Source organism: Hordeum vulgare, chromosome 6H (genome assembly GCF_904849725.1).
Source record: "Hordeum vulgare subsp. vulgare chromosome 6H, MorexV3_pseudomolecules_assembly, whole genome shotgun sequence".
Taxonomy (NCBI): domain Eukaryota; kingdom Viridiplantae; phylum Streptophyta; class Magnoliopsida; order Poales; family Poaceae; genus Hordeum; species Hordeum vulgare.
In genome coordinates, this window is record NC_058523.1 from 542,875,192 (window position 1) to 542,888,330 (window position 13,139).

The window sequence follows — 13,139 nt, forward strand, 5'->3', positions numbered from 1 at the left end:
AAGTGCAGCTAAACGGCCTGCGCCGGCCGGAGGCAATGCACGTAGCAGCAGAGTCCACGTTGACCTGTAAAATACCCTGACTCTGCACTAGTTCTACTACTACTCAGAGTCTGCAACACAAAGTCTGCCTCCCTCGGGCGCAGGGTGACCAGTGACGGAACAGGATTTGAATAAGAGAATATTTAAAACTACAAAAACAAATCTCATTGACCACGATCTACTGCCACGTCTATACATATAAAGACTTTCAAAAATTTAATCAAATCCTAGACTTAGAAGACTTTGAATCGACGAGCAGTTTTTAAATCGACATTTTTTTTCAAATTTTGGATTTTCTCAAAAAAATCATGAACTTTAGTTTTATTTACGACGATTTTCTGAAATGCATGAAAAGTTTTCAAATTCATGAGCATTTTTTGACTCAACAAACATTTTATGGATCACTCAACTTTTTCAAAAATTGGGGAACAAATTTAAAAAAAATGTTTTTTTTTACTTTTTGGGTACACTTTCTATTTTTTTTGGGTACAAATAAACCAATATTGTTTGAATCCATGAATCTTTTATGATTTCCTAAAAAATGAATTCACATACATTTTTTATAATTTCTCAAATATTTTTTTAGAACTCACCACTTTTGAAATTTGGAAATTCCGAATTAATTTTAAAAAGGAAGATAACAGAATGAGAAAAAAATAAAACAAAAAATGAAAAACAATAGAGGAGTCCAGCCCCTCAACTTGGCCGGCCCGGCTCATGAAAGAGGACGCTGCATGAGAAATTGAAAAGGAAAAATTGTGCCTACGTTAGTCGTGCGTTAGTCGTGCGTTTCTGTTCTAGATTAGTATTGTTCCTTTATACAATAACAAAGCACGCGGTGATTTTGGATTTTTTTTTTGAAACATTCTTTTACTTAAGGATGGCATAGTGCATAATTTGTATCAACTTCGGAAGTACGCATTCTTTTACTTAAGGATAAAAGTAATAGCTTCTTTAGTAGGTATATAAAGGTATAGATATAGATATAGACGGAAAACATACGCATCCAACAGTACCAAACGAAAGAGACACCCACGTCCGATCGATCGCCCGGTCGACCACAATCGAAGGAAACCCAGATGCAGATGAGATGAGAGCATGTTATCACGGCGGAACCGACCGAAAGAAAGCGAGGCCACCATCGCCGGCTTGGTTCCACGATCCCTTCCTTGGCGCCGACTCCACAAAGACATTCGTCGCCTACATGCATGATATGGGCGCGAATAAATGGATTCTCGGCCCCGATGCACACAGCCATGCATGCATGTGTCGGACGTTTAGGGCGTGTTTGGTTGCCTGGGTGCATCCAGGATGCATTGCATGAAGGAGCTTGGGTGGTCCTAGCCTGGTTGACCTGATGCAAAATAAAAATGAGATGTGTGTTTGGTTGGGTGCATGATACGAGCTGGGTTCAACTCAGATTTTGTTTGGTATATTGCATCTTGGGTTGTATGAGAGATGCAACATACAACAGATATTGTTTGGTGGGTTGTATGATGTCGAACAGATATAAAATAATTACAAGATAGTTTTGGTAATATCTTTGATGATTGAAATAATGAAAGAATATGATTGAAGTAATTTAAAAAATTGGCAGCATCTTGTTTGTTTGTACGGTATAGAAGCAGCTTATGATACAATCAATATCCAATACACATAAATCAATATCCAATACACATAAATCAATATCCAATACATCTTAAAAGTTCACATATTATAGGGCCACACATCCATATTAATCCAGTACATCGCATAAGCATCACATAAGATTCAAGTTACATTCCATACATCACATATATATAGGGGCATTGTTTTTTTGACCAAATGGAATAAAATATGGTCAACTAGTTAATCAGCAAAGATTTGCTCACACTCCACCCTTGGGCACATCATCCTTGAGCTTGGAAAGGTGGTGAATGACCCAACGAGTGCGGCGAGTCTCCGTCATCTGCACGAATGAGTGGCTCCTAGCCCTGTTGGCACTCTCATTGAGATAATCCAAGATAATCAATAGATCATCCTCACTAAAACCAGGGAGCTCCATCACAGCATCATAAAGTTCAGGATGTGCCTCTGTAGTGGACTTGATAGCATTAGCAACTTCACGGACTGCTTCAGACATGTTGGTCATGACCAAAACTTCTTCTTCGCTCATGAGGCTAACCCTCTTCCTTTTACCAGTGGAATGAGCAACAGCAGCTTCCCCATGAGCAGCAGCAGTAGCACTCGAGTCAGGTTCATTCCCATCAACAACAAATTCAAAACCAGAACCTTCAATGTTGACAACCGATGGGGAGGTTCCCACCATTGAAGCAACCCCAAGAGCCTCATTAGATGCCATTGCATACCTCCCTGTAGCAATACCAGTCCCAAAGATAGCAAGCATTTGAACATAGTTCTCTAAAGGCACATTGAGGTACTCAACATCTTTGGGATGGTCCTATATGTAGTGTGGTTATGGAAATGTTATATACTGACAAATAGGAAGCATGTGAAAGGAAATAATTATAGGTCAGTTCAAAGTACAAACCTTGATATGGCCCAGATAGTGCTCTTCCTCCAGTGATATGACACAGTTAGTATCATCCCAAAGTGACCCACTAATGTCTCGGAGCTTACTAATCTTCACCCACCTAGCACGCCACTTGCGGAGGTGGTTGTAGACTTGGGTCCCGGTTATTGCAAGACCAAAGTGGTCACTACAATTCTTAGCCACCTGGTTTAAGTGCACCTCCTTAAAGCCTTTGTCAGTCTTCACTCCACTAGCAATGAGCTCTACAAATCGACGTAACATGAAACCAGACATTGGAGATGTCCAACGCAATGGGTGATTCCCATCACCATGCCCACCATCAGCCCCCATCTCAGCCATCACTCCTATGTACAAAGCAAACAAAGGAATCTGATTAAAATGGAGCTGAAATAGTGACATAAAAGATTTAAAATGGAGCTGAAATAGTGACATAAAAGAATTAAAATGGAGCTGAAATAGTGACATAAAAGAATTAAAATGGAGCTGAAACATAAAAGAATTAAAATGGAATTAAAATAGTGACATTTTTGGTGGTGCCACCTTTCCTACCCCTAAATGCCGAAGCAATAGCAGCGGGTACCTTGGCAAGCACATGGGTGCCATCAATTGCACCAACACAATCCTAGGAAAAGAGGTGAGGTATATTTTGTAAAATTTGGTTATCCAGCATGTCCATAAAATTCTAAATGGTAACATATTACCTTAAAATACCAGGTATGAATGCTGTCTTCCAGCAACTTTCGGTCACGGAACAAGGCACACAAGTTATAAAATGGGGCCCTATTCATCCTTAGTAGGTCATGGCAATTTATATCATTGGTATCATAGATAAAACGTAGATTGGACAACCTAGCTATGTCTCTCTCAAGCATAACATAACGGACTGGAGCACGATAATTTCTAATTCTAGCCCTTGTAGTTATAGTGGCCATATATGCACACAAAACAGCAACCAAACCAGCAGCTTGCACTATCAGCGTATCTCGAGTCTTGCTGTTGTCATCCATCTATATAAATGTAGCACAGATTTAATACTGTTAAATTAACACTGATAATATTTACATCAAAACAAAATAGAATATGTGCAAAAAATTTAAACAGGGTAACCAGGGAGCAGCCTCAGAAGCAGCTCCCATGGCCACGACGACCATGGCCAGGACCTCCCCTCCCTCGCGTTTCTGGCGGCAGCGTACTGGCGGCAGCGTTTCTGGCGGCAGCCTTATCAGATCCGAGAGGGATTGAGGGAGGAGGAGAACCAACATGTCGGGAAGGAGAGTGGGTCGCCGGGGCGGGGGAGGAGAGCGGCTCGCCGGGGCGGGGGAGGACAGCGGCTCGCCGGGGCGGGGGCGGGGACGGGAGCGGCGCGTCGGGGTGGGGGCGGGGACGGGAGCGGCGTGAGGACGAGAAACTCTGGATGCATCGGCAGTTCGGCACATGCGCGATGTGCTCCTAATAGTATATCTTTTTTCTTTTCTTTTGAGGGCAGCTCCTAAAAGTAAGAGAAACTTTTTCTGAACAGAAGCTTGCGAATCAGGGCAGTTCACACGGAAATACGGCTAATTTAATTATTCTTATACTAATATTTGTATAGTACTACTACGTATGAACAATCGCGAGATGCAAGTAGCAGTCAGTATGTATGGTTTGCCATGCAAGAAATTGACCAGAACCCTGACGCTGAAATCGATATTCAAAGCAAGCTGGTAGAGTACTATGCATGAGCCTACAATATTGGTAGATGGGACCTACGTGTCCTGAACCCAAGACCGATTCCGGTGGGCTTTCTTCAGGGCCCACGCAACAGACGCCCACCGATTCATTTCCTTCCTCTCCGACAGGCTCTATAAATTCCGGCCAACCCGTTGGCTTCTCAGTTTGCTCTCATCTCTCAAGCCTCCCAAACCACCAGCCAACCACCTGCTCGCGGTCTCTGATCTGATCTCTCATGGCGACGGCGGCTGCCAGTCGGCCCGGCGGGCCGGTCCTGTCGACCCCAAGCTACAGCACCGCGTCGCCCACCCGCGTCAAGCTCGCCTCCGGTGGCGCCACCCGCTCGCCGGCCAAGTCCGTCAGCGTCGCGTCTCCTTCCTCCTCGTCCCCTGCCGGCGGCAAGACCCGTCGGTCCTGCATGTGTTCCCCGACCAACCACCGGGGGTCGTTCCGGTGCGGCCTCCACAAGGAGCGCAAGCAGGCCACCACAGCCGTCAACCGCAAGCCCCTTGGTTCGCCGCCGTCCTTCGGCAGCGGCTGCTCGAAGCGCCCGGGCGGCGCGCTGGCGCAGCTTGTCCCCATGGAGGGCGGGCACTGGGCACGCCGAGCGCTCGCGGCGTCCCCCGCCGCGCGGCAGTCCCTTCAGCGGAGACGCGCTCTCGGCTTCCGTCCCCGGCCGAGCCGGCTCTCCTCCGTGTCCATGGCCGGCGACCGCGCCGGTGACAACCAGTAGAAAAAACAGCGTCGACATGCCATAAGAAAAGTAGTGTGCCATAGCATGGTAGGAAAGAAGCTCCCCAAATAATTCACCGGGGTCTTCCGTTTGCGGCAGAAAATTGGAGTCTTAGAGTACCCAATTCGATCACATAGAGTGAGCTCATCATCTCCTCTCTACTCTGTATACGCCGGGAGTATCGTTTTGGATAATATGGATATACATGAGTGACAAATTGGAGACACATGGTACATGCATCTGCTCTGCCCCGTGACGGGAGCCTTATCCATCCTTGAGACGATGGTCCGTTTGCCCAACAACTTTCTGCCTCTGTTTCTGTTTCTGGAGTGTGGATGCATCGATCTCTCGCCTCTGTTTCGGCTTCGGATAAGCTCCGCAAGAGATGAATGGCGTCTCTCCGTCGCTTCCTCCCGTCACACGGTCGGCACCCGAGCGTGCCCCCAGCCGGCTGGATCGGCCCAGCCACTTGCGCAAGCGACGGCAAAGCGGTTGGGATTCCCCCGCCAACTCTTTGAGCTTGCGCAGGAAGAAGATGATGATGGGAGAACGGTGGGCGCACACAGACACACACAGCTGGCTCTTTGCTATCAGTTCCGTTTCTTCGCCAGAAATCAGTTGCGTTGGGTTGGCGCCATGTACGTCAGTTGGCTCTCGTCTCTCCATCAACTACAGTGCACTTTTCTTATCGAACGAAAAATACCAATGCAATGCAATGCAATGCAATGTTTCAGACCAGCCAAGGGAATAATGAACATGCATACAGAGTCGGGGAGCTCCTCTCTGTTTTTCTAAATATAATAATACACTCATAGCATCACTAATATATGATGTATATTTTGATGTTCCAAATCTCTGATGTAAAAATTTGAAGCATCAATAAAACTTTTTACAACTTAAAAAAAGGTTTAACTCAAACAGATGGTTCAAAACGGAGATGTAAAACAACAACTCCAACAGACTATTCAAAACCATACGTCGGTTGCCCGGCTGCTGTTCAAGCTCCCATGCCCGAGCTGTCGCGGCTGCATTTTCGGCTCGTGATTTTGGCCGTCCGAGCCACATTTTCGGCTGGTGAGATTCACCGGCCATTTGCCTTTGCCTCGTGCCTTTGCCGTCGGGGCGGTGGTGACTGGTCGGGCGGCGTGAATCCGGCTCGACGGGCGGGGGGCGCGAGTATGGATGTGGTCGCGGAGGGCGAGTTCACTGCTGCGTCGGCGGCGGCGACGACGTGGGTCAGCCCTTCGGTTGTGGCGGTGGCGGAGAAGGTGACGGGGTCGTCGGCCTTGGGCATGGCGGCGGAAGACGGGCGGGTGGGGAAATAAAATGAAGGGGGTTGGTGGTTTCGCGAAAGACCGCGGTTTTTACATCAGATGTATCTGTATTGAAGCAGCGTTTTTTGCTCTCAAGCTGTAAAAGTTTGTTATTTTTATATATGGTCCATTTATTGGAGATGCTTACACGATACGAGAGTTGGTATGAGTGGCATTCAGCAATTTATGTAGGAGTAAGTATGTACACGCACGTACACTCTAGATGCGTCGAACGGCGGACAGGCGAAAACCAAGTGGAGTTGCTCAGAGTTGAATATAGTACTACTAGTACATTGCGTAGTTTAAATAACGAACTCGTTGAATATTTGACAATCAAGTTGGTACGTACTGCTTCCACGGCAAACTCGTCCAATGTCAAACCGGCACCAGCTAACCAGAAGAAGAAGAAGAAGCTCTGGAACGTCAGCGTCGTCCCGAGCAGGTCCGTAGAACGCATGACCGTCGAAATAAGTCGATCGCGACGTATATGCCGGCGCCGAGCACCGTCGGAGACTGGACCCGGTCGCGCGCGCGGACGCACAAATGGACTTGGCGCTCCCCAAGGAAGGAAGGTCGGCCTCACCTGCCTCCGCACGACACGACTAACCGGTGCACCAGGGCATGATCGAGTCAGCAGTGCACAGTCACTCGGGTTATAACATATTAACATGGACAAGTTCAGTGCCGCCTCAACTGCAGGCAATCCATGGCTGCTTACAAGAGTGCGTTTTTTCCGGCGTCTCGGAATGTAGGACGGGAGCGCGACCGATGATAAGAAGCCGGTGGGAAAAAGTGCGCCGAGTTACTAGTAAGGTCCAGGCAAGCCGGATGGCAATGTGCCGACCGAAAGCGGGCAGCTCCGTGCGGAAATTATTCTTACATTCTAATATTTTCTTCATCCAAAATACTTGTCATAGAAATGAATGTATATAAATATATTTTAGTCTTAAATACATTTATTTATATTTATCTTTATGATAAGTAATTCCGAACGGCAAGAATGTATTTTAACAGATACTATATACTTCCTCCGTCTTAAAATCTTGTTTTATGTTTGTTTAGAAATGAATGTATTTAGATACTAGAACGTGACAAAATACATTTATATCTACATAAACTTAAGACAAGAATTTTGGGACGGAGAGAGTATAACATACAAGAACTGACATGAGGGTAACTATTACAGGATGGTAGAAAACATTTATCCTATATACTCCCTCCGTGCCTAAATATAAGTCTTTTAAGCGATTTCACTAGGAGACTACATACAGAGCAAAATGAGTGAATCTACACTCTAAAACATGTCTATATACATCCGTATGTAGTCTTCTAATAAAATCTTTAAAAGATTTATATTATGGAACGGAAGGAGTATGTTTTATGGATGGAGAGGCGCCATATATAAACGTACGCTGCACGCAAATGACCGATGAAGGCCGGGCTCGAGTAAGCTTATTGTTTAGATAACGTATCTCCATAACGTAAAAAATTTGAAAAAATTATACACACATAAATATATGTTTAACACGTCCAAAAAAGGTTTCATTATCAAATACTCCCATCGTTTCAAAATAAGTGTTTCAAACTTAGTAGAATTTTGTATTAGAGCTAGTATAAAGTTGAGACACTTATTTTGAGACGGAGGGAGAACTTTCATAAATGGCATAGATAAAAAATACACAAATAAAAATGGGCCAGCATTTTTTTTGTTAGGGCCTGGTTTTTCTTTTTTTTGCAAAGCTTGAAAATCATAATATTTTTGAACGAAAATTTCCAAATGCGTCAAGAATATGTATAAATTTTCACGGGAGTTTCTATTTTGAAATCCAAAAATGTCTTTTTTGAAGATTTTGAAAAAAGGGCTCCAAGGATCCCGTCCTCCAAAAAATCACAACGCACAAGGCTGGCAGAAAAATCCGGTTCGTGGTGAATTATTGATGGTTCTTGCAGATGCTCTGATAAGATCTTCTTTTTTTTTGCCGGGGCTGATAAGATCTTGTTGGGAGACTGGGGGTTGGAAATTGACTTCTTTGTGGTGTGCCCTGGCATGTCCCCATCGTTTTCAGCTTGACCTGTAAAAATACTCTACTACCGGCTCTGCACTCTTTCTAGTTCAGAGTATATATGACACAAAGTCCGTTTCCCTCGGACGCAGGTCTCGGACTTGAGGAGTGAACAATTAGACAGAGCCTAGGGATAATGACCTGTAAGTCATGACTAACCTGTAGGCTTGGCAATGCAAACAGATTGAGTCGTGGTCCCAACTTCAGGCTTTGTGCTTCTGGATCCAGGGAAATTTGTTTCCGATCAAATTGTTTCCAATCAAATTGTTTTCCGTCAGAAATTCAGTACTCAAATGATTTAGTGTGGCTGATCATAGTTAATGGACGCATGTGATTTTTTTTATGTTTTTCGTTAAAATATATTTAGATGTGACATAAATATTGTACATCTAAGTTTTATATCATTGATGTTACGTGAAAATTTATGTAGATATTTTTTAATTTAATCATTTACATGTGTAATAACTATGTCATATCTAGATGTGCCTTTAACGTGCCCATTTTTTTATCCTAGTTTACATGTCGACCGGTCGATATTATTTTTTTTTCTGTCTCCAACCTACTTGCTCAGCGGATCTACATGCCTAATTTCATCGCACCTCACCGCTCTTTGTTGCATCGGGCATCCATGTTGTCGTCGCTCTGAATTAAAAATCTACTCCCTCCGTTTCTAAATATAAGTCTTTTAAGCGATTTCACTAAAGGTCTACATACGGAGCAAAATGATTGAATCTATACTCTAAAGTATATATATTTACATTTGTATGTAGTTCACTAGTGAAATCTCTACAAAGACTTATATTTAGGAACGGAGGGAGTAGATATTTTGCTAAAATAAATCTAATTGATGTCCCAACATACGTCGACACGAAAGGGAGAGCTAGATGGGAACCGATTGGATATCAACGTCGCTTTCATTGTTGAACATGAAAAAAAATAGAACAACATTTACTTAGCTCGTCCCGGTACAAGCTTTCAAACACTATATTATACTACCTTCATTCATAAGTATAACTCTTTAAAGATATCACTATGGGTTACATATAAATGTATGTAGATATATTTTAGAGTTTTAAATTAATTTATTTTATTTACTATCCAATCAGTAATAAGATTTATATTTAGGAACGAAATAAGTAGTACTGTATATTACAGCTCGGTACATGTGGGTGAACGTGTCTAGTATTTGGGTCAGTCCATGGCTCCATGCCGATCAGTGGTCAGTCCTGTGCCATCTATAGCCACATCTTGTCGTCGGCGTGGAAACATGCGTGGAATGCATATTTGAATGGTGCGACGGTGAGATCTAATGTCCATCATTTCAGATTGATTCAAGAGTTTTAACAGACGACTCATCTTTCTCGTCATGTGTAGGCAGAGCTAGCAGATTGAGAGCATCTTCAACAGTCCGTATGTTCAATCATTGGTATAAGTGTCCACATCATACACCAACATCACAGCATACAAGCTCTTCAATAGAGTGTATGTTAACCGTATATAAAATAACTAAATGTGTCCATTAAATGTTGAAGAAATAACCATGTTTGCCTCGGAGCTTGTGCATGAACCGTTGCTACAAGTTCATACGGTTTCATTCTCTCTCTTCTTTTATTATGTACCATGTCGTTCCGACACGTGTTCGTTCCGACACGTATTGCTCCGTGTGGCTATTGCCCGGATCCGGGGTAATGCAACGGCCAACCGACCAACACTCGTACACGATCAACGAGTGACCTCGCAGCTGTGGAACATTTCAGTCCCGTGCCACACGTATACGTACATAGAGTCCCCCTCTGGCCGGTGGCGTCGCTGCACTGCCCACGTCGTTGCCAAACCTAATACTACCTTCGTCACGGTTAAAAGACACCGTTAAATTTACGTGATTTTCCACAACAGACAAGGTTTAAGGCGCATTACATTTACTCCTAGCAGCTAATTAGTACTTCGTCGTACTATTTTTGTATGCATGTATGGTGTGAATGTTATTTTTTAATTTATCTCACAGTCAATCAATAACCATCTAGGTTTCAGAGATTTTCAAGCATGTCTTCTAAACTATGACGAATGAAGTACTGATTACGGTCCAACAGTTATATACAGACGTATGGTCTTGCTAGCATCACCTGTGATTGTATGCGCGCGTCTCACGAGATCACGCTACATCAAGATTTGGTTGGGCCAGGTTAGCCCAATTTGACACGTGCGGTGCATGCTTTGGACCTAAAAGACTAGCAAGATATTTGTCTTCCGAAACGTATCAATAAGATTGGCATCACCGAAATGCATTCCACCCATATTGTTCGGATTGCATTTTATTTCATGTCGAATCGATCCCTGACGGCCAGACCCATTGCCATAATCTAGCTCGTCCCTTTTAGTTTTTTTAAATCTATTCCGCTCCTATCAATCAAGGAGACAAAGAATATATTTGGCACACGATACTGCACTAGCACGCCGTATCTATTATTCCTTCTCCAAAATCGGACACAATCGTATATATATATGCGCGGAATCAACCCATCGAAGGATCTGCAAATATAAGCACGAGCTCCACAATTACATGCTTTCTATAAGAAAAAAGTTGTTGGTGCTATCATGCGAGTATAGGAGACAAATGCAGCAATTTGTATGTAGATCAGCGACAGTACGAACAGAGCTCAACAACGATTAGCTGTCCCAAATCCACACGATTGGCAAGGTGTTGCCAGAAACGAAAACAAAATTGAACCCTAGTAGCCTCCGGTGCGCTGCCAGCTGCCCCGCCGGCCGCCGTCGTCACCCCTGACTAGTACCACCATAGCCGTTGCTCGTGTGGTGTTTTCGCTAGCTTGGGTCCTGTCCCCGTTCGCCCGTCCTTGCTGGGCTTTGCTGTGTGTTGCGGCAGTTAGCTGGACAGTGACAAGATCTACCTTTGATGCAAATACCGACGACGGCTTTTTTATCATGATTTTTCGGCGCCGGGCCGTTAACAGTACAACAAACGAAGAACAAGAGGGGACGAAAGCCGCTCCCGGAGCTGCGGCGAAAGAGACGGCCATGTTCGACCGTCTCGTCGGGTCGGCCGGAATCGACGGAAGCCAGAGGCAGAGTAGTACTGCAAGATAACAGTGATGGGAGCATCTTATCACGGCGGAACCGGCCGGATCACGACGCGCTCGTGCATGCGATCATTCACGTGCACATCGCCGGAGGGCTCCACGATCCCTTCCTTTGCGCGGACTCCACGAACAAACATGCGGCGCGAGTAAACAGGCTCGGTGCTGATGGACACTGCCATTACGGTGATTAAGGTGCCGCCGATGCCACTGTGTCGAACGTTCAGAGGTCGGCCGCGTTTCAAGCAAAGCGGAGGAGGCGATCCCACGGCCGGCGGCTGCCGGCTGCTGCCGGGTCACGTCGATGAGGTCCTAGTCGTGCCATCCTGACCATCGCGGATCTGAACGTTCGAAGATACTCCGTTCCTAAATATAAGGATTTTAAAAAATTTCACTAGATGACTACATACGAAGCAAAATGAATGAATCTGCACTCTAAAATACATCTATATACATCCGTATGTAGTTTTTTAGTAGAATATATAGAAAGACTTTTATTTAGGAACGAAGGAAGTATTTATTTTTTCTTGGCACCGTGCTTTCAATGTGCCGGAAACGGTTTACCGATAGCAACATAGGATGGGTGCCACAATCGATGGGCGGCACCTGGGTTACGCACAGTTCCATCGATGCTTATGCTTCTGTAAGATTCAAAGTAAAAGATATTTCAAAAGAGTTAGCATGAGTCCTATGATATTGGGGGCTGGACCTACCTGCCTTGAACCCAGGACCAAGTTCAGTGTGCTGCCGTCTAGGCCCACTGCTCAGTCGCCCACTGCTTTATGCCCGAACCACAGAATACCCCTCCAACTCTATAAAGTGCGCCCAACCTTTAGTTTACTCCACTCGAACTCCCCCAAACCAGCAGCAAAACCTCCATTCCAAAGCTTGCACACCTCGATCCATTCTCTCATGGCGACGGCGACGGCGACTGCGAGTAGGCCCAGCGGGCCGGTCCTATTGATTCCCGGCTACCGCTCCACCTCGCCCGCCCGCGTCAACCTCACCGCCGGTGGCGCCACCCGCTCCCCGGCCAAGTCCGTCAGCGTCTCGTCTTCTTCCTCCTCGTCCCCTGCCGGCAAGAGCCGTCGGTCCTGCATGTGCTCCCCCACGAACCACCCGGGTTCATTCCGCTGCAGCCTCCACAAGGAACGCAAGCAGGCAGATCCGACCGGCAACAGCAAGCCCGGCTCGCCGCCTTCCATCGGCAGCGGCTGCACGAAGCATCATGGCGGCGCGCTGGTGCGGCTTGTCCCCATGGAGAGCGGGCACTGGGCACGCAGGGCGCTGGCGCCGTCCCCCGCGGCGCAGCAGCGGAGGCGTGTGGGCAGGTCCCGCTCGCGGCCGAGCCGGCTCTCCGCCATGTCCATGGCCGGTGACCGCGCCGGCGACAACCACCAGTAGACAAACAAACCAACGTCGACATGCCATAGCAATAGCAAGATAAAATAGATAGGAAAGAAAATTCCCGTGCCCAATTCTCGGTTCCGGCCCGGCCAATTTGGTAGCTAGCTCGTATCTCTGCTCCGTTGTACAACTCCCTTTGGTTTTGGATATGGATGATCATGAGTGATAAATTGGAGACACGTACATGCATCTGATCTATCCAGTGGCAGGAGCCTTATCTGTTCTGCAACAGCTTCCTGCATCTGA

General features: G+C 45.8%; 3 protein-coding genes across 3 annotated transcripts; 2 read left to right on the plus strand and 1 right to left on the minus strand.

The window, feature by feature from the left end:
* Positions 1 to 1,725: 1,725 nt before the first annotated feature.
* LOC123403927 lies at positions 1,726 to 2,870 on the minus strand. The gene is made up of 2 exons (XM_045097835.1): positions 2,570 to 2,870; positions 1,726 to 2,479 (listed from the first exon to the last, which is right to left on the minus strand). Exons 1-2 carry the CDS (start codon positions 2,843 to 2,845, stop codon positions 1,907 to 1,909), a joined length of 849 nt encoding a protein of 282 aa, XP_044953770.1. The 5' UTR covers positions 2,846 to 2,870; the 3' UTR covers positions 1,726 to 1,906.
* Positions 2,871 to 4,457: 1,587 nt separating this feature from the next.
* LOC123405941 lies at positions 4,458 to 5,241 on the plus strand. Its single transcript, XM_045099452.1, has one exon. It carries the CDS (start codon positions 4,518 to 4,520, stop codon positions 5,013 to 5,015), a length of 498 nt encoding a protein of 165 aa, XP_044955387.1. The 5' UTR covers positions 4,458 to 4,517; the 3' UTR covers positions 5,016 to 5,241.
* A 7,100-nt stretch (positions 5,242 to 12,341) lies between these two features.
* On the plus strand, positions 12,342 to 12,935 carry LOC123405942. The gene has a single exon (XM_045099453.1). The coding sequence runs from the start codon at positions 12,399 to 12,401 to the stop codon at positions 12,888 to 12,890; it is 492 nt and encodes a 163-aa protein (XP_044955388.1). The 5' UTR covers positions 12,342 to 12,398; the 3' UTR covers positions 12,891 to 12,935.
* The last annotated feature ends 204 nt before the right edge of the window (positions 12,936 to 13,139 follow it).

Excerpts from the sequence above, each read along its gene's own strand:
- LOC123405942 (XM_045099453.1), top strand. The coding sequence starts at position 12,399 with ATGGCGACGGCGACGGCGACTGCGAGTAGGCCCAGCGGGCCGGTCCTA.
- LOC123403927 (XM_045097835.1), bottom strand. The coding sequence starts at position 2,845 with ATGTCTGGTTTCATGTTACGTCGATTTGTAGAGCTCATTGCTAGTGGA. Across the intron at positions 2,480-2,569 it reads ACTATCTGGGCCATATCAAG|GACCATCCCAAAGATGTTGA; the intron begins GTTTGTACTTTG and ends CACTACATATAG.
- LOC123405941 (XM_045099452.1), top strand. The coding sequence starts at position 4,518 with ATGGCGACGGCGGCTGCCAGTCGGCCCGGCGGGCCGGTCCTGTCGACC.